Here is a 25,619-nt window from a genome sequence, read left to right as displayed (position 1 = left end):
TAAGAGTACTGCAATCACATCGCGGCAATCGTCAGAGCGTGCTGTGTAACTACCTCCCTTCTCGGTGATGACTAATCGCGTTCTAGTAAACAGCGGTAATGCTGGAAGAACTCAACTGTCCGAGTGTAATGAAGCCGGTATTCTCCCTGGACAGATTAGCTACAACTGATTTGACACATACCATCATAGGGGCTTCAAACCTGACAAACTCTGCTTGCTTCTGATTTATGCCGTCAAGCTCCTCGGAGAAGAGATGAAACCCAAGCGTTCCGTCTGGTAGAGGTGAAGTGTACTGATGTGCTGAACCGCCAGTTAAGGAGAGTTGCCCCTTCTCCTGGCTGCGCGCCTCCCCTCCCCCATGTCCCGTCCCTTGTGCCACGCTCTGTCTCCCGGCCACCGGAGGGACCGGGGTCCGGCGCCGTGTGCTACCATCAACGAACCCAGGCCCGCCGGTCGCTCCTGTGTGTTGATCAGGGGAATTTATGCAAAGGAATCAATGCTGCAGCCTCCGGGCCTCCTCTTCGCCCCTTGAGGACCATCCGGGTTTTGTGATTTCACTTGGCGTGAGGGGGGTGGGGTGGAGGCGTGGGGGGTTGGCTGGGGACCACCAGGAGGAGTGAGGGGACGCGATGGGACTCACGTGGCGTGATCCCTGAGGGCGCGCGGGAGGCTGCGGGCACCGCCGGTCCTCAGATGATGGTGGGCACCCTCCCGCCGCTGTTGTTCCGGTTATTGTTCTTCCTGGACAGGTTGGGGGTGGCCATGAGCACGAAGCGCTCGTCGGGGCAGCCGTACTGCAGCAGGACGTCGGTGCACTCCTGGCTGGAGGCCTGCCGCGCGTAGGCCAGCGCCGTGTTCCCGTGCGCGTCGCGGGCCATCACGTCCACCCCGTACTGCAGAGGTAACAGAACCGCATTAGGGTCACGGGAGGGAGGGGACAGGGCGCCTTGTTCAACCCCGCAGGCAGCTGGGGCAGATGCGGACCCCGGGACGCGCTACCGGGAGCCCGCGGGGGAGACCAGAGTCCAGTGTCCCTGCCCCCGTCCCCCCTACCCCCGCCAGGTGTATTCTTTTCAGAAAAGAGTGTGCTTTTTGCATCGAAAAGCCCCTCCCCTGTGCAACAGAAACGGACCAAGGATAACTCTAGTTTTGCTATTTCTATTTTGACTTTCCAATTATAAACACAAAAAAGGATCACTCTTTTGATCTCAGAGGCGATTCATTTTCATTGAAGGAAATACATAGGTAATACATAAGAGCGTAAGAAGAAAAAATCACGTATAATCTCGCTATTCAGAGATAATCTTGGTTAACCTTTCAGCGGATTTCCTTCTAATGGTTCTTCTTTGAATCTAAACGCATATATGAATAACTGAGATAAAACTTGCACAAATAATTTTTATCTTTTTTTTCTTTTTTGACTGAACTTGGTGCTCTGATCATTTTCTCAGATCATTAAAAGTTATTCAAAAGCATGACATATAACAGCCATATAATATTCCTCCATATGAACATGACTCAGTTACTCTGTCCTCGGTAGCTACACATTGTGTGTTTTTTTTTTTTTTTAATTATTTTTAAAAATTTATTTATCTTGGCTGTGCCGGGTCTTCGTTGTGGCATGCAGGATCTTTTTTTTTGGTTGTGGCATGAATGTGGGGATCAAATCCTGACCAGGGATTAAACCCAGGGCCCCTGCATTGGGAGCACGGAGTCTCACCCACTGGACCACCAGGAAGTCCCTACACATAGTGTTTTAAAGTTGTCATTGGTCTAAATAGTGCTGTGATGTACACCCTCATATTGAACCTTTCTCAGGATCCCTGATTGTCAGAGTGATGACTAGAAGGGGTAATACGAGATTAAATTACACAAATAGTTTTAAGCTTTTGGATCTTGAGAAAGGGTGGACTGATGTCCACTTCCACCACCATGGATGGGAGTCTCATCTCTCGTCTTCAGGAAGCATTAGCATTAAAGGAACTCTTGGCCAATTTGAGGGGGAAAGATGGCATGCAATCTGTTAACGGAACTGTGCTCCCCCAAACTTTATATGCTGAAGTCCCAACATAGGAACTGAATTTGGACATAGGGCCTTTAAAGAGGTGATTAAGGTTAACTGAGGTCATATGGGTGGGGCCCTAATCGAATATGACCTGTGTCCTTGTAAGAAGAGAAAAAGACAGCAGGGATGCATGTGCATACAGAGGAAAGGCCCTGTGAGGACACAGAGAGAAGTCTGCAAGCCAAGGGGAGGGGCCTCAGGGAAAAAAGACCCTGCCCTCACCTTGACCTTGGACTTGGACTTCTGGCCTCCAGAACTGTGAGAAAATAAATTTCTGTTGTTTAACCCCCCGAGTCTGTCGTGTTTTGTCAGGGCAGCCCCAGCAGACTCATATGCAACTGCTAACATGAAGCTGAACCCTGAGTGATTCTGGTATCTGTGTACCTAATTCTCCCATCACAGCCATCCCAAGAGTCAGGTAAAAATATGTAGAAACTGGCATCGTTCTCAGCTGTGCTGGACAGACCCATCGCCTGCCCCTGGGGCTGGGAACAGAAGAGCCCCCAGCAGGTGACCCACCTCTGGACAGTGTCTCACTACTGGTGAGCACACACCTCCCCTCCCTACCCAGGACCCTCTCAATGGGCAGCTTTCTGCCACCCTTCGAATGGGGATCTGCTGTGGCCAAGGACCCCAGAGGCATGCAGGCAGCGGCCAGGCAGGGGGTGTGGGCTTCTCCGAAGCAGCTCCTGGTGGCACAGTCATTTTCTCCCTTTCTTCTCCCCATTCAAGCTGCGTGGCAAATGATTCAAAAGAGATTAAAAAGATAACTCTCCCCAGCGGAAATTAATCGGAAGAGTCCAGAAGAAGCCCTTTGACAAACTCCAACCACATCAAAGCTCAAAGTCTAGGGTCCAGCATTTTTGTGTTATGTGAATGAAAAATCCACAGGTGTGGCAACGGGAAAACCACATAAACCGTTCAGTTTATATCCTCTCTCTCCACCCCTCCCCACAAAACGATGATGGGAGTCTTTTGTAAAAGCAACGAGAGGAGCATCACCAACTACGCTTGACCCAAGGCGGGGGTCATCCCAAAGATGAACTCAGCAGAAACGCTGGCAAATGCTGTGCAAAGTGGACCACGGTGCCCGCGTAAGGAGACCTCATTCCTCCCTTTTAAACTGGTGCTCTGTGTGTGCCCTCACACAGGTGGGCTGAAAGGGAGCCCCCCGACCCCACATCCTAAAGTCCCTATTGCTAATGCTTCCCACTTCCAGGCAGGCAACGATAACCTTCTCCCAGAATGATGCCCGCGGAGCAGCGCCGAGGGCACGTGGGCGACCTACCCAGATGAGAAGCTGGGCCAGGACCACATTGCCCTTCCGACAGGCCAGGTGCAGTGCCGTGCGGCCGTCCCCCTCCCCGCAGGTCTCGTTCACTTCGTCCCGGGAGCCGTGCGCCAGCAGCAAGATGACCATCCGTAGGTCCTCGTCGGCGGTGGCCCGCAGCAGGTGCTGGCCTGGGGACAGCTCCGTGCACGCCAGCGGGGCCAGGAAGAGCTTCTGCTCGTACTTGGCCCGGATCCACCTCTCCTTCTCTTCCCTGCAAGAGTCACCAGACAGGCGAGGTCACGATTGCGAGACAGAACCAAGGCTGCACCCCTCTGCCCAGCCACCACCGTGTGTGTGGTGTGTGGTCCGGAGGCGTCCAGGGGGCCGTGACAAGTGTCTTCACCCGGCACCAGGAAGCCCCCCTCGGGGGAAAGGCTTCCCTACAGTGTACAAAGTGGGTCCCCACCAGGAGCACCACCTGGGCACCTGTTAGAGATGCAGGTTCTCAGGCCCCATCCCAGCCCCCAGAATCAGAACCCCTGGGATGTGTTTTAACCAGCCCTGCAGGGGATTCTGACGTCCTAAGGTGTGAGAACCAGGGATCGGCCTTGAGCTCTCATGTGATTTCTTCTGCTTTTTGTGGCCCCAGAAGAATCACCCCACCGCCTGGGGTCCCGCCCAACGCAGGATGGATGCCACAGCCTCGGAGGCCCGATCCACTTTAAGCGGCCACAGTCAGAGCCAGGATTACAGACCACTTGGCTGGAGTCCAGGGGGCAGGGTGGCCGGTGGGCTCTCCCACCCGGTGTGACCTCGAGGGCTTAGTTCTCAACCTCATCGGCCGGGGAGGGGGTGTGTGTGAGCTCGGGGGTCTTATACACACTCCCGTAGAAGAAAATGTTGCTACAGACCACATATGAAAAGGCAGCGAATCCAATGGGGAAAAGAGATGCAAGCGTGACCCTGCTCGGCTTTGTTAGCTCTTGGGATACTTGGGGGAGCCTCGGTGAGGGTGTCAACAACTCCTTCAAGACGAAGAGCAGCCGGGTGGGTTTTCCAGGGAAAGTGGGCTGAGGCCCAGCCTAGGAGGCCAGGCAGGTGGCCCCCTGAGGCCAGAGCTGAGTCAGGGTGCAGAGGGCAGGAGGACATGGGGAGGGAGGGTGTGAAGCACGATGGGCATGGCAGCTGGTGCCCCTCCCCCAGGAGCATAACCCCAGGGGGGTGGGAGTGATAACAGGCCCACTCTCTGGGGCCCAAAGAGGACAGGATGTTGCCTGAGACATCTGGAAGGAGGGCTGGGGAGGGGAGGAGGGGGCAGGATGGGAAGAGAGGAGCTGAAGAAAGAGAGAAAGAAGCCAACAGCAAGGTGTGTTTATATTGACCGGAAGGAGAAGACCGCGGGCCATCTACTCGTGCACTTGGGCCGCTAATGGTGGATTTGGGTGTTGCCTCTTCTAATAAAGGTGAAGACCACTGAAAACAACTCAGTAATCCTCAAGACTGCAGCACTGCTAGGGGGAAAAAAAGTGGGGGGGAAATGCAGAAGACAGAAGTGAGATTTCACAAGTAGCTCTTGAAATGAGAGAGTCCGGGAACAGAACGGGGCCGGGGCTGGGAGTGGGGTGGGGGACCTTAGGCCGGACAGATGCTTTTTTTTTTTTTTTTTTTGATGTGGACAATTTTTGAAAAGTCTTTATTGAATTTGTTACAATATTGCTTCTGTTTTATGGCCGCGAGGCATGTGGGATCCTAGCTCCGTGACCAGGGATTGAACCTGCACCCCCTGCAGTGGAAGGCAAAGTCTTAACCACTGGGCCGCCAGGGAAGTCCCCGGACGGATGCTCTTTGATGAGGCTGATGAAAGAAGAAACAGAAGCCCTAGAGATAAGAAGTGACTGTAATTACTCACAGAGACGTACATATACACTGATCCACAATTGCCCTCTCCTAAAACTCAGCATTTTCTCCGGGGGAGTCAGGAGGGTACATAGCTACAAACCACACAGAGGAATCACCTGGGGCCTCCGCTAGACTGGAGAAAGAAAACTCGTTACCCGTGACATTTTTCCTTTCCGAGTACAGAATAAAGGCCCTGTTTACACCTTTCCCCCGTGTTTACATTGCTCCTAGGGATGTAGTGTCGGGTTAGCCCTAATCTGTTTCTAAATACTTAGGCAAACATTTTCTTCCAGGAGTAAACCTGGATTAGCTTTGCTTCGCTTCCTGGTCCATACGAGGGACCCCCGAGCGACCCCCCGACCCTTTTCATGAGGCCATTTCTAGGACGAGCACGTGGGTACAGCTGAGAGCTCACACCAGCACCCGGAGGCCGGCTGCACACCCTCCCCCACTTGGGCCAAAACACAAGCACAAAAGCGCCGGCAACACCTTGGAAGTACCGGAAGAGGTGAAAGACGAAGAAACCCCAGGCCGGGCCCTGCTTTTCGTGTTACTTAAAAACCTTATTTCAAATGTATTACACATATGTTGATGCATTTCATAAATCACCGAAGAGCAAAACGCGAATTAAATGAAAAGGGACAGGAGTGGGGGAGATAACAGCCAGATTTTCAAGTTCCAATCTGCTACTTCTCATTTCTTGGGAGGCATTAAAATCAGACCTCCTTTACTCTGCTCCGGTTGATTTTAATACTCATTGCCAAGTCATTCAGGGATAAACCAGAGGACGGAACACGGTAGCTACAGTCCTAACTGCAATTATTCCATTTTCTTCTTAACATTGGAAGACCCCAGCCAAAGAACGAGGTCAGACACCCCCGCCTCTAGCTCCTCTGCCGTGGTCCGTGTGGTCTCTTGGGGAACGCCCCGCCCCAAGCTCACCTGAACTCACCGAACTCGACACGCGTCTGAACGATGAGCGCATTTAAGCTGTTCTTCGCTTTTAAAAATCAGTGTCGTTCGCAATACGTAATAAAGGCAGGTCCAGGTTTCGTGGGGCCGAAAACACATACCATTTGGGGAGCCTTCTGTAAGAGGAAGACTCTGAGATTATGTACGTGAAACGAGGAACAGGGAGGAGGGCCTGGGGCTTGGGCTTCCTTAGCTTGGAGCGGGGTGATGATTATTTGTAAGGGTTTCAGAGCCTCCAACAACTCAAATACAGATAACAGGCTTGATACTGGGAACCGTCCCCAAGCGATGCTGCAAGGAGACAAAAGCAGCGAAAGCCTCTAGGCAGCCTTCTCGCTGGGGTCCACCTTTCCCAGCCCCACGTCCACACGGCTCCTCACCTCCACCAAGGGCGTCCCTAGATCTGTTCAATGCATGGTTTTTATTATCTGACAGGACCACGGCTCTTCACCAAAGCTTCTTGTGTTATTTAAAAACAAGCCTTCGATGTCGGCTTCGGGTCCTGCAGGACGGTGATGTTTCAGCGTTTGTTTGTTTTTTTCAGACACCAGGAGGCCGGAGAGCAAAGGAAGGCAGACCGCTGGGCCTTGAGTCTGTGTCAGGAGCGCTGCTTCTCCACAGCTGAAATCCAACTGGAAGGAACAGGGGATTCAGGAACGTTTCCGTTTTGTGGGAGCTAATTCAGCAACCCCCATGCGTGCATCAGCACTTAATATTAGTTACAGCCTACGTCCTGTGGTCACTGTCCACGCTGATAAACCAGGAGGAAAGCTTAATTCTGCGTGCTCCCTGCAGCGGCCAGAGGGAGGGAAAAGAGAGTCCACACTGAGCTAAAAGGCTGCGGGTTTCGGCCTCGGAGAGGCTGGCGCTCATGCGCTTGCTTTGTTCTTCTTTGTGGTGCAGACTTTTGCAACTTCAGTCACTTCCTGGGCCCTCGCTTCCTCACCTGTAAAACGGGCACAGTGACGTCTACGGCAGGCAAGGTGGTTTTGGAATTTGAAGTCACGTGTTCGGGTGAAGTGCTGGCCGTACACGGTGGTCCCCTGACAAATGGCAGCCGTGGCTGTCGTGATGCTTGAAGAGAATAACATCTCAAGATCCGCACTGCTGTCGTGCTCACAAGCGCTCCCCGTGGGGGCGTCGCGGGTGACGAGGTGGCGTTGGGGGCAGGGGGGTGGCGTCTGACACTCCCGCTGGGTGGGCGAGAGGACCCTGGCCAGAGGCCTTGACAAGCCCATGGGTGTCCTGTGGGGCTCCCCCTCCAGGGTGCAGAAGAACCTGAGACACTGGGGTGAGGAGTGGTCAGCAGATTCAAACGACCCCATAGCTGTCAGGACCTCTGGGGCCAAGTCTGGCTGGCCTCTGCCCGTGGCCTTGAGGCATCTAAAGCCTTCCTGGATGTTATGGACCGAACTGTGTCCCCCCCCCCCACCCCGATTCGTGTGCTGAAGCCCTACCCCACCCAACGTGACTGTATTTGAAGACAGAGCATTTAGGAAGAAATCGAGGTGGACTGAGGTCACGGTCCTGGTCCGTATAAGAAGGGGAAGAAACAGCTGGGGGTCTTTCTCCCCGTGCACGGAGGAGAGGACACAGCCGGTAGGTGGGTCTGCAGGCCAGGAAGAGGCCTCAACAGAAACCAACCCTGCCGACACCCTGACCTTGGATTTACAGCCTCCGGAGCTGTGAGAAAATGAACTTGTATTATTTAACCCCTCCGCCTCCTCTACCCCCGTCTATGGTATTTTGTTATGGCAGCTGGTCTGACGAATACACTGGACAGCCACATGGTCCACTGTTTCCACTTGGCTTCTGTGCCAACAGTCACCATGGGAAAGACAGATACTCGGACAATGATTCCTTTTCTGCGAGAATATTCTGTCTAAAACCATTCGCCCCAAGAAACCATGCTGCCAAAGCACAGATACCCTAATGGTGACTCTGACGTCCCAATCTCGCTTCTGGGATTCCCGGCTTGTCTCGGCCCAGCCTTTCTTTTTCCCCAAGGAAGGCCAGTTCAAGAGCAGTGTAGCTGGCAGTACATCACCTCACCTCATTCCAGTCCCCTGGAGGCTCACTGCTCACAGCCTCCGTTAGCTAATGAGCTAAAAAATGAATTATTGGCACGGCTGGCCATCAGCAGAGAGGAGGAGGCCCCGCTCCTCATTTGAGCCCTGCGGTGACACACCTTTAAATAAATCGGCTGCATGGGACCAGGGAAAATGAGAGAACGGGCCACTCATCACAAGACACCAACCCAATCCCCCCAAAGAGAAAGACAAGATACAATCGAAGGCACAAAAGTAAATACTTTCTCTCCTTTTTGCCTAAGATGAAACCCTTTCTAGGTAGCCTTCCATGCCCTCCGGGCCCAGGAAACTGCCTCATGTGTGAGCCTGGGGCCCAGGTCTCGGAAGCCGTGACTCCAGGGTCCTGTGGGGTCTGCCGGGCTCAGCTGGTCTGCTAGGCCTGCAGCCCGACAGATGAGGCTTTGCCGCACTTGACCTTGAGGGGTGTTGACTCGGCCAAGGCTCCACCGAAGGTGATCCCGGGGGTGCACCTCACCTGCAACCCGCAGATTTAGTGCCTGCCAAATGGAATCAACTACCAGCACCAGTAAATACCGCGAGGCCCCCCTGAGGAGGTGCCATCTCCAAGCCGCAGGAGCGCCTACTGTGATGGTGCTGCTGGTGACGGTGACGACGGTGACAACAGTGACCGGCTTTGTGGACGATTCCTGACCCTGGAACACCCGCCGAGTTCTTACGAGTGACCTACATGTCGAATGCTGAACACCATGCATGTGTGACGGCAGAATTGTGGCCATATTTTGGGAAATCATGACATAAAGGAAACGCAGGAAAAGAGATGGGTCATTTTTGTGGCAAGCTTCAGAAGATGGGGAAAAGGGTGGAGTCTGGAATTGACGGACACGGCTTTTCCTATTTTTTTTTTGCGGTACGCGGGCCTCTCACTGTTGTGGCCTCTCCCGTGGCGGAGCACAGGCTCAGCGGCCATGGCTCACGGGCCCAGCCGCTCCGCGGCATGTGGGATCTTCCCGGACCGGGGCACGAACCCTCATCCCCTGTATCGGCAGGCGGACTCTCAACCACTGCGCCACCAGGGAAGCCCAAGTTATCTGTTTTATATATAGTACTGTGGATATGTTAATCTTTGTTTGCAGTTTTATAGTAAACTTTAAGCCTTTCTCATCCTTCCTTGACCTTTATTTACCAAGCAATGGGCATGCAGTGATCAACCATGGCCAGGTCACTGTTAAAATAGCTGGACTCTGTTACACACACTAGGAAAATCCCCAAGAGCATCAGAGCTAATGTTTATTAAGTACTTCTGATGTGTTAGCCGCTAGGCTCAGTAATTATCTGGTTTCATTCTGACAACACCTGGTGGGGTAGGTCCTACCATCATTCCCCCACATTTTAGAAGGTGAAGACGGTCTTGCTGGGTCCCCGACCCGTGACGGCCCAAGCGGCTGTCCCCGGTGGTCACTGCCTGAGCTCTTCCTCCGGGCTCTGCCACCTCCCAAATAAGGAAACTTGATCCCATCTGGAAGGGCATCGCCTGCGTTGTGGGATTCCAGCTGAGTCCCCAGCACTCCGCCCGCCCGTCCTCTTCAATCACCTCACCACGTGGTGATGGGTCAAGTGTGAGTCGCTTTGGAGAATCTAGAGCTGTACCACCCCCGGGACAGCATGAGCCACGCACAGGTGTTTAAATTAATCCAGAGAAAACAACAAGTCCCGCTCCTCTAGACGCGTCACACGGGTAAAGCACTCAGTGACGCCAGGGCTGGCGGCTGCCGTCTCGGGCAGTGCAGACGACCTGGAGCGTCTCCATCCTGGCAGAGGATATAGTGCTCATCCAGACAACCTGTCTAGATCAGCACTAGGGAGGGTTTTTCTCTCCCATTTTTTTCTTACCCAGATTATTTGGGAATAACCATAAATGCAGAATGAAGAGAAAGGAAATCACCAACGTGTGTGTGGGAGACGGAGTGGAACGGAAGCCAATGCAGATGCCAGCACTCAGGACAGCAGCTTCTCTAGGCAGCCGGGTCCCGGGGGGCGGGCACCTGTCACTGCTGGTGGCCATGATGTCACTGGAGCACCGCCAACGCATGCTGTCAGCGAGGAGCTAAGGGCAGGGCGGGTCTCAAAGACCCTTTGGGAAAGCTGAGGCTGAGTTGGAGCCGCACGAGACCCTCGCCACGCCCCTTAGAGAAACGCCGTCTTGATGTGGTCGGTGGCCCCTCCTCTGTCCACCGGAGGGCTACAGGGATGCGGCCTCACTCAGCTGCCACCAGCTGTGCTTGGCGTCTGGCAGGGAGGGCCCGGGGTAACAAGGTTAACGCGCTGCCTTCCCAGCAAAGACCATTTTATCAAATAACCACAAAGCTTCTGATTGGCTTCCAGCACCGTTTCGTGGTCCCCAGGAGCAGACACGGGAGCCGCGGCCAGACGTTCCCTGGGTCCTCAAGGGGCCCACCGTGGAGGCAGGATGGACGATGTTTTGGGGTGACGTGCGGAGTGGTCAGCCTTCCCATCTCCACAAACGAGGCTTTCTCTGGCTCGGACCCTGGGCAGGCATGGCCTTTCCCAGAAGCCCCCTCAGTGTCAAGCCGAATGTGTTCATATTGACGGGAGACCCTCCTCCCAAGTGTCTGAAGGCCAAGAACTTTTCGGGTGCTTACCAAACTGCTTCTTCCAGAAACATCTTTTTTCTTTCCCCCTCACGGGGTGGGAAAGGATTTTTCAATAGTGCCTTTATTTATTTATTTGGGCGCCCCACGCGGCATGTGGGATCTTACTTCCCTGACCGGGGATCAAACCCGTGCCCCCTGCACTGGAAGCGTGTGGAGCCTTAACCACTGGACCTCTAGGGAAGTCTCTCAACAGTAATTTTAAAGGAGATTTTGTAGCAAAGTGCACCGGAGTGGAGGAATGTCCTTTGGGGTGAGGTGGAGAAACTGGAGGAGACCTGCACGGCTTTAAATGGTGACCCAAGAGGCCAGGAAGAGGAAAGAAAGCGCTAGCTAGCAGCAAGGAATTTCCCAAGTGTCTTTCGGCCTCCAGCAAAACAGGAACTGGAAGGGGAGGCATGGTAGAGGGGGCTGGAACAATATGTTAGGAAAACAGAGGGGCTTCCTCTCTCTGCAGGGGAAGACCCCGGCCCACATGCTTTCTCCCCCGGCCGCGTTGCCAAGGGGGCCGGCCTCGGGATGGGGGAGGGCAGCCAACAAAGACTGATGGCTATTTATTCCGTAATTACCAAAAGCTTTTAAGAAACTGGCCACTGTAAATCCCACATGCAGAGAGCAGAAGGCAATGGACAAGGATTTATGCTCACGGGGCAAAGACAAAATAAATATCCTGCCTGACTTCGGATCAATATTATGAGTGTTTTTGCCAACCTGCAGGGTGCTTTATGAGCTCGGAGGAACAGAACAGGATCATTATTAATTAAATAAAGTCAACTGCATTAGGCTTATTATTTCGGCGAGTCACGGTTAAGTGTGCCAGGCGGCAGGGGTTGGGGGCGGGTGGGCAGATTGCGGCCCCGGCAGCCCAGGAGTGAGAGTCTGTGCTCAGGTGCAGGCCCCGCGCGAGAGGCTCAGCCCTGCGCCGTCCCAGAAGGTGCGGGTAAGGGCACTAGTCTCCACCCGCACCTTAGTCCGAGGTCCAGGTGGAGGCCTGGGGCCCTCGTGGCTTTGTTGTCATGAGCACTGGGCATCTCCCGGCACCTGCCTGTTTGGAACCTGACCGGGCTGAGTGGGAATATATCCCAGGATACAAGCAGCGACACAAATGCGACACCATCCCTCTAAGGGTCTGAGGCAACCCAGGAGGACTTTGCTTCGGAACCTCAAAGCAGCAATAAAGGAGATGTCAGGCTGGGCCACCGGCTCGCGCTGGCCTGGAAGTGAGGAGGCATTAGATGAATTAATGCACAAGACCCGGCTCAAGTGGGCTCCCCCCACAACCTGCTGGTTGTCTGCAGTGTGCTGGTGCTTGCAGGGAAAAAGAGACCTGGGCCTTTCGGGGAGCGTGGCTGCACTCATCCTCTCCGCAACCTCGGCTTCCCCTCTGGAGAGGCTGGTTCTGAAGTTCAAGGCCCCCACGAGCATCCGCCTGGGAGGTAAATGATGGATGGAAGGTGCCCCCCTGGGACTGGGTGAGCCCTGCCCAGTCGGGCCAGACATCCCCCCGCTGACCGGGTCTGTGCGATGGAATGCCTCCGCCGAGCCTTCCGTTTGGACAAATAAATCTGTACATCGCGCAGCACCCGGGGCAGCCACCCACTCACAGCTTCCAACCACCTTGTTTGGGACCAGCTCAACCTCGGGCCACTCCCGGACGAGGCAGAGATGCAGCCGAGGGGCCTCTCCAGTGGATGCTGTCCTGCTGCCACCAGGCCGTGACCCACAGAGGTGGAATCTCCGCCCCGGCAAGCGGCCCAGAGAGTCTCCCTCACCCGCTGGCCTGCTGCGAGCCACCTGCACTGCGTTCTCAGGCTCCACTCATGGGAAATTCATTCCAGAATGAAAGAACCTGCTGCATTCATTTGCTGGTCCCTGGAATCGCAGCCCCCAGAGCCCACCTGTGTCAACCCTTTAACTGTCCGCTCAGGAGGCCACCTGGTTAGAAAAGGTGGGTGTGGGTCAAGGGAAGGCAGGGGGAGGGGTGGAGGGATGTCTTCCGGGTGCAATGGACAGAGCTGGGGGCAGTGCACAGGGAGCCCAGAGGCCCGCGTAGGCGGCAGGTGGAGTGGGGAGGAAGCAGAGTGGAGACGCTGAGAGCGATTTCGAGAAAGTCTAACTCTTAAGCGAATCATTTTCAGAAGCAGGTTATGCCAGTAGAAAAAGGCAGAACGTCAGATTGTTCCAGAAGCAGCTGAAATATTTTCAACATTTTTTTCAATTTTTAAAATTTTCAATGTTTATTATTTTCAATATTTTTATTGAAAATCTTTTTTATTTTTAAGTTTTCACTATTTCCCCCTATTTTCTCATCTATCGTAAAATAAGACAACAAGACATAGGAAGTTAAGGGGAAACATGGCCGTGGCACTCCTCCCTCCCCTCACAGACTCTCTTCCTGTCTCTGTGCTTCCTCCTTGTCATTTCCACTCACAGACACAGCTCATCTCGTTGGAATTTTAGCACAGACGCCTTTATTGTTATGTGCAAAGCTAGTCTGATAAACTAAGTTTGTGAGTCAGTTTGCAAATTGAGTGTGTGTTTTTACATAGTAACCCCAGCTAAGCTGCAGGAGCCACACACACACTGGATGTTCCTGTAGTTCAACATTAGAAAAAAGGCGGACAACCGCTTTAAAGCATAAATCCCGATAAATCTGTTCCAAGTGAGAGGGAGCCTGAGGCAGTCAGGTGAGGCGGTCCTAGATTCTGCGTAATGTGGCATGAAACGGGACGCACCTCGGCGGCACTCGCGGCAGCCCTGTTGGTAGGACCCCCATCACAGCGAATTAAGTTCACCATAACAGTGGCTGATGGGATCGGCTTTGGAACATATCACATCATAAACAGATAAGGGAAGAGAAATGGCCCTTTTCCTCCACTCGGAATACTGTAAAATGGATATAAGCCTTTGCTGGGTGTGCACCAGCGCCCTTTAAACACCAGGGAGCAAGAACTCCACAGCTCTTCTTAAAAGAAAAATCGAGCGACAGGATGGAGTGGGGCAGAGGGCCAAGCATGACCCGGTGGCTGCTGGCTAAGTGGTCATTAAACACACACACACACACACAGAGAGAGAGAGAGAGAGAGAGAGAGAGAGAGAGAGAGAGAGAGAGAGAAGGCTGTAGGTTATGGAGTGGTGACACATTTGGAAAGCAATGGAGAGTTTTGAGTAGGTTTCTAGTAAAAACTGCCAAGTGGCTTTAAGAACTACAGTCTTTGGTAATATTATTATTTTTTAAGACACAAGATGATTGATTTTAAACAATAATCATCTTAATGTAGATTTCCTTTTAATTTTTTTCTGGGGGTGGGTGCACAGAGGGGATTGGAAGAATCCCATGGTTCCTCAATGGCAAAACAAACAAAACAAAACAACAACAACGAAACGGATTTTAAAAGAGGAAAAGCATTCCAGAGGGTGTGCAAATGGATAAGGGCATTTAAAACAAATTTGCGTGTTATCTTTTTTCAAAATATGAAAACACAGAAACATGCTGAAAGACACTAACATGATTGGGGTCAGCTGGACTGACACGTTCCTTACAGTGGGGAGGACTCGCCAGCAGCCACTCACACGGGCCAAGATGAATTCCATTCCAATGGAATGACAACTGAAAATGTATTAGAGACCCTCTTAGAGAAAACCCAACAAATGAAGAATGCTAGCTTTTCATTCTCAACTAATCTTAAATGTTAAAAATATTAGACCCAAATCGACACATCCACTAGGCAGTGCTTTTTTCTAAATTTGGTTGTGAAGGGGTGGGGCTGATCCCAAGATGATTCATCAGGAGTGTATTCGTGAATTCTCTGGAGTAAGGAAAGCAGTTACTATGAAAGAAGCTAAAGCTAAAATTTTTCCTTAAAATCACCAAACTTCTATCTCATGGGATCGGAAGGCAGAAACTGGTCAGATGTTTTATTTTCCACAACTGACACAGAGTTTAACTTACCCAGCGGCATCGTCTGTGACATTAAGACATTAAAACATTGATGGCGACACGCGAGTCTACCTGCTCAGCTTTTTCCTGGAGCGGGAATCTTAGCACAGCGGCATGAAGAAGACCTCGGGGGCTCACCAGCCCGATGCCAGCTTCATCTGGGCGGGTGCAAGTTCTGCAGCTGCACCCTGGGCTCACAAGGGGCCTGTGCTTGGTGTAATGGTCTAAGGGTGCTGTCTTGAAATTCCTGCTAATTACTGGCCAAGGGCTGCACGGTTTCATTCTCTACTGAGCCCCATAACTTCTCTAGCTGGCCCAGGACAGGCCAGTCGCTTTCAAGTATCAGTTGGTGGCAAAGCTGTGGCCAATCCACTGTAGTGAGCTTTCCATAAAGCTAGATTTTTAAATTTTTAAGGCAGGCCTTTTTCTGATGCTACATTCTTTCTGCTTTTCTGGATGCTAACATGTCCTTTCACGAAATCATGGTGATAGTAAATGATTTATTTAATTTCCTAACTTGGCAACGTTAAGAACCAGCTACTACCACGTCTACCCCCTAAATATATTTTACAACCTGACGTAACTGGGAAGCTCCATCAGCCCAGTCCCTTTCTGCGGATGGTTTTGTCCAAGGCGGGACCGCTCGCTGGGGCAGCCAGGAGACCAGGGCAAGTCTCTGCTCTCAAGCCCATGCTCTGGGCTTTCCAATCTGTCCTTGTGCATGAGGATGTTTGAGAGACTTTAAAAAGGCTTTTAGAAAAAAAGCGTCTCATCAAGACAGCCAACACTCCATTTTTAATGTGTCAAAAATCCAGACCCTGGGAAAATAGTATGGAGGCGCCTCAAAAAACTAAACAGAATTACTGCAGGGCCCAGCAATTCCAATTCTGGGTTTATAGCCGGAAGAACTGAAAGGGGTATTTGTACACCTGTGTTCACGGCATTACTCACAATGGCCAAGAGGTGCAACTCAAAGGTTCATCGACAGATGAACAAAATGTAGTCCAGCTATGCAGTGGAATATCATTCAGCCTTAAAAATGAAGGGAATTCTGATATTGGCTGCAACATTTGTGGACCCTGAGGACATGATGCCAAGTGAAATAAGTCAGCTGCATGCAAAAAATATTGTATGATTCCTCTTACACGAGGTCCCGAGAGTAGTCAAACTCATAGCGGCCAAAGGTAGAAGGGTGGCTTTCAAGGACTCGGGGAGAGGGGATGGGAGTTACTGTTTAATTGGGACAGAGTTTCAGTTTGGGAATATGGAAAAGTTTTGGAGAGAATGGTGGTGATGGCTGCATGACACTGTGAATGCACTTACTGCCACTGGACTGTACACTTAACATTGACCAAAATGGTAAATTTGATGTTATGTGTATTTTTACCACAATTAAAGATAAAATCCAGAATCTGAATGCTCTCTTGTTCCCTCATACAGATACCACTGTGTGAGTCTCTGACATTTCATGCCTGCCTTTTGATGGCTCATATACTATTATACTCCAGGACCTCAAAAATAATATAACATTATCATTGCTAGTATGTGGTCTACGTTCGGTTTTCCCCAAATGATCCCAAAATGTCCTCTAGAGTTGAATTTTCCTTCCAATTCAGAAGTCAGTCAATGAGGATGTGATGCACCTGGTCACCCCACTTCTTTCATCTCCTCTAATCTAACAAACAGTTCCCTCCCCTTTTTGGTCTTTCATTATATTGACTGTTTCAAGGACTCCAAGCTATTTCTACGGCAGAAGGTCCCCCACTCTGTTTTGTCTGATTTCAGTCAGGTCACATATTTCTGTTGCGAATACTACACAGGTGGCATGTTCTTTTCTGTCACATCAGGAGGTACAGACGGGGGTGGGGGGGGGGTGGGGGGGGGAGGTGGGTGGTCCCAAGGCCAAGTCTGAGCGCAGGGTTAAAGCAGGGCCCCTGGCCCTGTCCTCTCTCTGGAACCTTCTTCCTCTTAAAACTAACAAGTGATCTGGGGGCGGATACCTCGAGCCGGTGAATCTCCAGTTCCTCTAAGACCTTTCCCTCTGGGGGCGGATACCTCGAGCCGGTGAGTCTCCAGGTCCTCTAAGACCTTTCCCTCTGGGGGCGGATACCTCGAGCCGGTGAATCTCCAGCTCCTCTAAGACCTTCCCCCACAAGTGCTGTGGCATCACTCGATGATCGCCAATCAATTATTACATTCTCAGTTACAAGACAGAGCTTTTCCGATTCTCTCATTCTTTCTGTTTATTAGTTGGCATTTTCTGATACTCCCTTTCTGGAGTATCGTTGTAGATTCTTAGACTTTAGGAAACTAAGTGCGTCACATAAACCATGATCAACAGCATGCTTTTTGATCCTTAAATTGCTCCAGTTTGGCCGGTGGGAGGCCCTGGGCGCTGCCTGCTCTTCTGACATGTCTCCCTTTTACTCCCTGTCGGCCTCTTGCTTTCTGGCACGGCAGGATGTCCTAGGTCCATCCTACTTTCTCAGATCTGGAATAAGCCGTTTCCTTAAGGAGTCCTGATTCTTTTTTATGGAAGCCACCACCGATTTTGCTTTGTTTTTATAACTTAAAATTTGAGATAATTGTAGATCACATGTAGTTAGAAGAAATACCGAGAGATTCCACGCACCCCTTACCTAGTGTCCCCCAATGGTAGCATCTTGAAAAACTACAGCACAACGTAACAGTCAAGGTATCTTGCTATCGATACAATCCAGCCATCGTGTTCAGATTTCCCATTTTACTTGCAGTTGTTCAAATTTGTATGTATGGATTTAGTTCTATGCAATCTCATTACAGGTTAAGTTCCCGTATCTTCCTCCGCGCTGAAGATAAGGAGCATCTCCCTTACAAGGGTCCCTCTGGTTGCCCTTTTATAACCACACCCACCTCCCTCCGGCCCATTCTCTGCATCTCTAACCCCCTGGCAACCACTCGTCTGTTCCGTTTCTATAATTTTGCCGTTTCGAGAACGTTTTGTAAATGGAATATGTGGCCTGTAGTCTTTGGGGACGGGCTTCATTCACTCAATGTAATTCTCTGATGACCCATCCAAGCTGTCGTGTGTATCACTGCTCACTCCTTTGCACTGCTGAGTACTATTCCGTGGCACGGATGTGTCCCAGCTCGCTTAACCAGATCACCCACTGAAGGACGTCTCCTATTCTGGGCTGTTACAAATAAAACCGCGTGAACATTCGTTAAAAGGCCTTTGTGTGAACGTAAGCCTTCTTTCTCTGGGATGAATGCCGTGGGGTACAGCTGCTGCCGGGTCATGTGGGACTTGTGTGTTTCGTTCTAGAAGAAATTGTCCACCTGTTTTCCAGAGTAGAAGAAATCAATTTTTCAAAACACGAATTGATAAAAAGCAATTCCTTTATGAAAAAGGCACTGTGGGGCTTCCCTGGTGGCACAGTGGTTGAGAGTCCGCCTGCCGATGCAGGGGATGCGGGTTCGTGCCCCGGTCCGGGAGGATCCCACATGCCGCGGAGCGGCTGGGCCCGTGAGCCATGGCCGCTGAGCCTGCGCGTCCGGAGCCTGTGCTCTGCAACGGGAGAGGCCACAGCAGTGAGAGGCCCGCGTACCGCCAAAAAAAAAAAAAAAAAAAAAAAAAAAAAAAAAAAAGGCACTGTGAGGGCCCTTATGATTTAGAGGGACGTGATATCCCCGCATCAGAACACGGTACCGTGGGGGCCCGGGGCCACTGCAGCCTCTGTCTTCATCCCCTCTGACACTCCTGGGCAGACTGAGGGGCACAGATTAGCTTCAGGAATTTGATGGGACAGAAAAATGGGTACAGACACGCCAATGTGTGGGGGGTGTGTGGGTAGAAAGCACGGCTGAAGAGGTGGCACGCGGGGATCAAAAAGGGGGTTCACACGTACATCGACAAGCGAGGACTGAGTTTACACGGTGGTCAGTGAGAAAATGTGCAGCCCCGTCTCTGCTAGTTTCCAGTAGAAAAAAAGGGATGAAAATAACACAAGTCTGAACAACCGAGAGCACACTGCAGACGCGCCTTCTGCACACCGCCGTCCCCAGTTCTTGGCTCCAACGGTGGCCTCTGGCTCACCTGGAAAAGCCGTGTCTACGTTTCCACACCTCTCTCCCACCCCTTCCCAGTCTCTCCGGGGCACATTTGGAAATTATTTTAAAAGATAAAATGCCTCTAATCTGTTACCCATTAGAAGAAACACGTGAATATTATTTTCTAATTTGTGACTCTTGAGTGTGTGTCTCCAACACCAGAGAGAAGTAATTGAAATAATTATGTCTGATCCTGCATATTTCTATTACGCTCCCGAAATAAGAGGGTGGATGTGTCCTCTTTGCGTGATATGCCCGGGGGTTGAAAGTATCCCTGAGAACATCAAAGTGCTAGACAAGAATGGCCACAAAACTGCAATTTCTACCCAGCCCGGCGGTGGCCTGAGCAGCTGGGGCCCTGGGCCAGGCAACGGCTGCGTCGAGAAGTGGGGGGTACTGGGGCTTCCCGGTAAATACGGGCTCTTCCCTGCAACCCACTTGCCCCAAACTCCCCTACCCAAGTGACTAATTTGCTGCTGGAGACCTGAAGTATGAGGCATAAGCCTGATTTATAACATGAGCCGCGTGGATTTTTTTTTTTTTTTTTTAAATCCAGTTATAGTGCGACTTGAGTGACTAACTCCTGAAAATTGGTAATTTCTTGGTGGTTAACAGCAGAAGGTCCACCAACGAGAGGCGAGGCCCGCTAATAAATTTATAGGGCGTTATATGCCAATTAGACCTCGTCAGCCATTCAAAAGGCAGGGACGCCAATCAGGTTATCATTCCACAAATGCACCCTTTACCACCGACACTCTTGCAGTTCAATCCCCCTTTATATGTTTGAAAAGCAGCACATTAATGCTGACTGTACAGGAATCTAATTTTCAGACGGCCTTTCTGGTTAAACCACCTCCCTTTTCTTCTATGCAAACTCCTCTTTGTTCTCCAGCAGGAAACAAGGACTTGACGTGAGCATGAAATCTACATGGGACAAGATTCATTCCAGACTCTGGGTTTCCCCGCCAGACACGGGCCCTCAGGGGAACCTCAGGGTTTACTATGCCATTATTTAGCCAGGCACCACCTAGTCATATGCTAGCACACCCAAGGCCTAGTGGGCATTCATCTCCACCTCGTGGTCACTGGACAGTACGTCTCCTGGAACGCAGTCCTGGCAACCGGGGCACCACAAGGCACGGAGGTAAATACGCTCTTTTCGGAACAGTGAGGAAACGTGTAGACCTGCCCAGGGAAACAGCATGGAAGTTTGCTCGTTGCATTAAAGCAGCTGACTGGACTGACTTTAATTTTGTACGTTTTCTCTGAAGGAAAAAAAAATTCACGGAAGTGCACGCTCTCTGAGAGAAAGCCAGCTGCGTAGAAATGTACAAAATGGACTTAGCTGCTGCTGGCCACATCACTGGTCTGGCTTGCACCCTCTCCTCCTGGACATTTCCTGCTCTGCACAGCACCCCAAGTACCGTCTCCACCCCTTCTCTTTCCATTCCCTGAAGTGATGAATGTCAGCTCCCTTCCACCTCTATACTTTGAAACATAGACTCCTTCTTCCCCTTACCTGAAGTGAGTTCTCTGAATCTGATTTGATTACCACCAACATCTAATGCCCTATGAAGCATTCATTCTTTCAAGAAATGTCAATCGAACACTCACTAGGAGTGAGGCACCACACTGTGTCAGGTTCTGGGCTACAGGTAAATAGAGGCAGACGGATAAATAAATACATCACAGTGGGAAAAGAACTACCTTTGTAGTATCGGCTGTGGTAATGGGATTCACAGGAGCCAACACGCCGCATAAGAGAGAGAATCTGTGCTCTTCGTTTTCAACTACGTGGACGGCCCTGGATTTAGTTTACTAAATTTAAAGTGTAGCTAAACCCAGATGAAAAAGAAACCCTATTTCCTGCAGCTTAAGAACACAAAATGCATCAGTAAATATCAGAGCATCTACAATTGGTGGGCAGCCTGTGAATCACTTAAACAGATACTTAAGTTCATAGAGGCACCAACCTCACGATATACCTACCATCCACTAACCCAAGAGTAAAGGCAGCCTCTTGGGACACGCCAGCCCACTAACATGTGTATCAGAAGCGGCTGGTGTTTCAGGATGGTGTCACAGACAGTGGCAACACCAGGCCCAGACTCCACATGTGTCCTTGCTTAATGGGCCTTTTGGTTTTCCAGCAGAGCTGGAGTCAGAGACTCCTTCACAGCACTGTCCAAAGAGACCTAATTCCCTGCAAAGGAGATCAAGATATCTGGATGGAGAAAAACATGTAGGCAGGGCCACGATTCGGGTCGGGGGTCGATGATGGGGCCACAATCTCTAAAGAGGAAAAGGATAATGAGGAAGACAGATAAAAGCTCCCCAAAGCGGTCCATGTTCTAATACCTGGAACCGGTGACTCTGGGACCCCACTGTGGCCGTATCACTGGGGGGCTGGAGTCAGAGAAGATGTGATGGCAGATGCAGAGGTCAGAGTGACGCAGAGCCACGAGCCAGGGGAAGAGGGCAGCTTCCAGAAGCCGGAAAAGGCAAGCAGATGGGCTCCCGTGGAGCCTCTAGAAGGAATGCAGACGTCTCCACCCATTTTGGACTTCTGACCCCCAGAACTGTAAGATAAGGAATTTGTATGACTTTAAGCCACTGAATGTGTGGTCGTTTGTTACAGAAGTGGTAGAAATCTAACATCCACACTGTCAGGAAGATCAAGATATGCCACTCAGGCAGAAGGATTATTTTGAACTGAAGGTATCTGAGAGTCAACAAATGCAGGAAAAGGCTTTCTCGGAGCTACCTGTATCTGCCTACAAACAGCTCCTCCATAAAAAAGAGCTCAATGGCTGTAAATCCCCTCCCTGGGCGTTTCATCCACCAGGGAGGAGGGACTCTTACCCCAGGAGATATGAGAAGTTGGCACCACACCCATATAAACTTTGTCACCTCCTAAGGGCCCAGTGATCTTTCCTAAAAGTTGTTTGTTTTCCCATAAGCGGCCTTTCTCCTCTTCCCTTTCTGTTATGAAGACATTTAGTATATAAGCTCTCAAATCTCACCATCCTTTTGGGATTCGCTTCTTTCTTGGATGCCCCCATCCATGTAAAATTAAAAATTAATAAATTTGTATGCCTTCTCTCTTGTCATTCTATCTGCTGTCAATTTAATTCACAGGCCCCCAGGTACTGAACCTAAGAGGGTAGAGGAAATGTGTTCTCTCCCCTGACAACACCCCGCCCCACCCCCCACCCCCAACTGCTTGTGGAGGGAATAACTCTCTGAGACCTGGCAAGGCTGGGACCCAGGAGAGGGTGACCAGCATGGGTGAAGTCCAAAATGAAAGGACACTGGAGTAGCTCCCCACCTTTCTGGAAATGACAGTTATGGAGGCTGAGGGTCTCCCTTGCTCCAGTGGGGAATCCTGCCCAATCAGCCCATCAACAAACTGGACAACCAGGCCTTTCTGACCCGCCCCTCAGGCCAGGGGACGTGGATAACCCTGGCTGGGGCTTGGTGCTGACGTTTTACCTGACTTGCCAGGTACAGTCACGTGCCTTCTGTGAAGGCTGACCAGCCCTCAAGGTCTCTGCACGCCTTCAAGCTTCTAGAAGGGGGAGCTCAACCACACAAATACCCCCTCCCCACAAAGACAGCTGGCCTCCCACCTCCGGCCACAGCCCATTCTGGAGTCCTGGATAATGATTAATCACTCTGGGTTCACTGAAGCCCACCTCCCCACCCCCCCCCCCGATTTGGTCCTTCCTGGACAAAGGGGACGGCTCTGTCTCTGTTGTCACCTAACAGAAGATGCCCCGCAACTGCCTTAACAGACTCCCCACTGCACCACAGGTTCACAGAAGAAAGCCTTTACAGATGCCAGGTGATCATGCCATCACGCCTGGGAGGATCCCTGTCCAGAGCCTCAAACTGGTCCTGTCCCTACTGCCCACCCCCGACCCCCATTTCCGCAGGAACCGTGGGGGGCAGGGCAGGCTCTGGGGACGACGTGGGTGGATTCCTGAGCAACGCCGAGATGGATGTGTCACCAGGTGAAAGGGCGGAGCTCCTGAAGGCTGCCCTTCGCTCTCCGGGTGGTCTTCCTTGGAGGGGGTGTCGGGGTGCAGACTGACACTCCCACCTGGGCTCCCTCACACTCCCACTTCGCCCCTAAACAGCAACGAACGCCCCGTTCCCTGATGGGCTCCATAATGAGAAGCGCTGTCAATCACAGCTCCATTAGCCGGGACAGACTTTCACTTCCTGAAACAATTTATTGGATTCCCAGAAGCAAACGGCCTTCTTCCTTTTCAGCTCTGTTTTTAGGGAGCTATTCAGAGGGAGTGTGTGTCCCTTCTGTTCCCGCTGGGCGGCCTTTGTTTCCTTCATTTACTCATGAAGACAGTTTCCTGAGTTTACCTACCTCCTCTGTCCTGGGTTTCCCGAGTATTTGCCAAAACTTTTCCCCCCACTGGTTCAGTGGCTACACAAAACCCACCAGCTGTTTCCAGCTACTGAACCAGGGAGGGAGCCGTGAATTTTATTTGCAGATTTTTGGAGGGGGCAGGGCAGGGCGTGGGGGAGGGGAGAGGGGAGGCACATACTTGAAGAAATTAAACTCGGGCAAAGAAATAAAGAAACGAGGCTAAAGAATGGAAGGCAGACTATGCGCCTAAGCTAGCACTCTGGGGTCCTGGCCCTCCCTCACTCCCTCACTTCCGACGAAGAGTTCTATAAAGAATAGCGATGCCTCAGCTGAAACTGTACCTTAAGAAGATTTACAATTTTCGGACCATGTTCACACTTACAAGACCTATGTTACGAGTGACAAAGTCTTACTGTGATAGAATTTCCAACTGTTTAAAAAACCTACATGACCTACAAGAGAAGTGCTGCCCAAAGGGTTTCAAAGGTCAGTGTCTCTCCCCGTTATGAGTAGAAAGAGAGGATTCAAAATTACATAGAATAATATTTTTCTTCTACTGCTCTTCTTAAAGAATAATATACACCTAGCAACTGCACTTGAGCCGGGAGGCCCTATCCTTGAAGCATAAATCACTTTAACTTTTAACCTGGGAAAATAGGCTGAAGGAAGCAGTTACGTCTTGCCTTTGAGAATTGCACCTCAATAGTAAATCGGGGGGCACGTTGAGTGCCACTGAGATCCGATCAGGGTAGAATTATGCAGCCACGTAAGAAATAATATCTATTAGGCTAATGTAATCACTGAATATTTTACAGATGAATTAGAATTTAGAATCCAATTATTTCCAACATTTGGACTGTCAGAGCCTGTTTCTAAGCAGGGGGAAGAAAAAAAGCGGGGGGAGGTGAGGGCAGGTTTTAAAGATGCAGTGACTGGGATGGACCCTCTCCTGCTCCAAGGCTGCCAGAAGAGCAGAGACATGACAACTGTGATCAGGGTTTTGGCCATCACCCCGCCCCACCGAGCCCAGTGAACCCAAGGCCAGGATTCGGGATTTGTTATCCCTGACGGACAGCCATTGTCCCTGCCGGGAGCCCTCCTCCCAGGCTGGCACGCTTTCACAAAGGAAGCTGGCCGGGCCACATCCTGGGGTGGCCCATGGAGCAGGACCGCGGACCGCTCTCCAGGCCTGGAAAACCACAGGGTGCCCTCGGGGGCCACTGCAGGGGCCTGGCCACGCCCAGGCCTGCCTACCCCTCTTCCAGCAGCATCCCCCCACCCCCGGCTCTCTTTAGAGCTGGGTTTCTTTTTATGGATGGTCAGGGAATGAGACAGAGAGAAATGAGGAAAAGGAAGCAGCTCGAGTGAGCTCTGGGATCTGCGTGAGCTGGTACCACCACCTGGGACAGGGTCTGTGGTTCCAGGTGTGGGGAAACAGGGGATGGGTGGAAACTGAGGCTCGGCTGTGAGGTCAGCACTAGAGCAGCTGCAATGGAAATGAGTAAACAAAATTCTTACGACTGATATCGGAGTGATGAATAGATTTGTCTCAGAGTTCAGAGTTGTTTTTTTAAATTCAGAGTTTTTAATTACTTAGATCCAAACAGAGGTTTCTCTAGAGGAAAATGACTGAAAAATAAATTTTTTTTTTCTTTTGCCTGCTACTTTTTTTTTTTTTAGGACAGAAATATGCAAGAGCCCTTTGCATCATGGCTGTTTTGCAACGCTCAAGAATCTCCCATAGTCTTATGACAGAGCGGGAATGTTAGGGAAGAAACCCTCCACTTAGAATTCATTCCGGAATGATCCTTACAGTGTGAAATGAACGAACGGGCCGTGCATTTAAATTTTAATACGCCAGCGGGTCACGGGGCTGGCCGTCCAGACTGAATACGCTTGTGTAGGTTTATGGCAGCTGGGCAGACACCTCCTCTTCAGGAGGACACAACTAAAGCGAGTTACAGCCATTACCCGCTGGGACCTCCCAGTCGTACACCCCCGACCGGAGGGAAGTTTGGTGTTTACAGGCCACGGGCTTTTATGACGGGGGTGCTTCCTGCCCGGCTCAACAGACAGACAGGTCCAACCTACAGACTTTGTGAGTCCTGCACAGTTTCTCCCACCTGGCATACAATGCGTCCTTATTGTCCCTTGAATTACTGAGCTGGACCGTCCTGCTCCCTCTCAACTAGAACCTTTGTGCGCGCGCATGTGTGTGTGTGCATACACGCACACACACATTTATCTCTTTGATTCATTTAAGTGAGGGCAGGG

At 51.2% G+C, this 25,619-nt stretch overlaps 1 protein-coding gene across 3 annotated transcripts in view; it reads right to left on the bottom strand.

The window, feature by feature from the left end:
• Positions 1–689: 689 nt before the first annotated feature.
• AGAP1 (ArfGAP with GTPase domain, ankyrin repeat and PH domain 1) overlaps positions 690–25,619 on the bottom strand; it is a 549,941-nt gene continuing 525,011 nt past the window's right edge. For all 3 annotated transcript variants that reach the window (XM_065880907.1, XM_065880908.1, XM_065880909.1), the window contains 2 exons: positions 3,354–3,609; positions 690–893 (listed from right to left, as the gene is read on the bottom strand). In XM_065880907.1, coding sequence (XP_065736979.1) covers positions 690–893; positions 3,354–3,609 — 460 coding nt within the window. The remainder of the gene's footprint in view (positions 894–3,353; positions 3,610–25,619) is intronic.

Source organism: Phocoena phocoena, chromosome 7 (genome assembly GCF_963924675.1).
Source record: "Phocoena phocoena chromosome 7, mPhoPho1.1, whole genome shotgun sequence".
Classification (NCBI taxonomy): Eukaryota; Metazoa; Chordata; class Mammalia; order Artiodactyla; family Phocoenidae; genus Phocoena; species Phocoena phocoena.
Note: the sequence above shows the minus strand (reverse complement) of the source record. Positions and strands in the feature narration are given on the sequence as shown.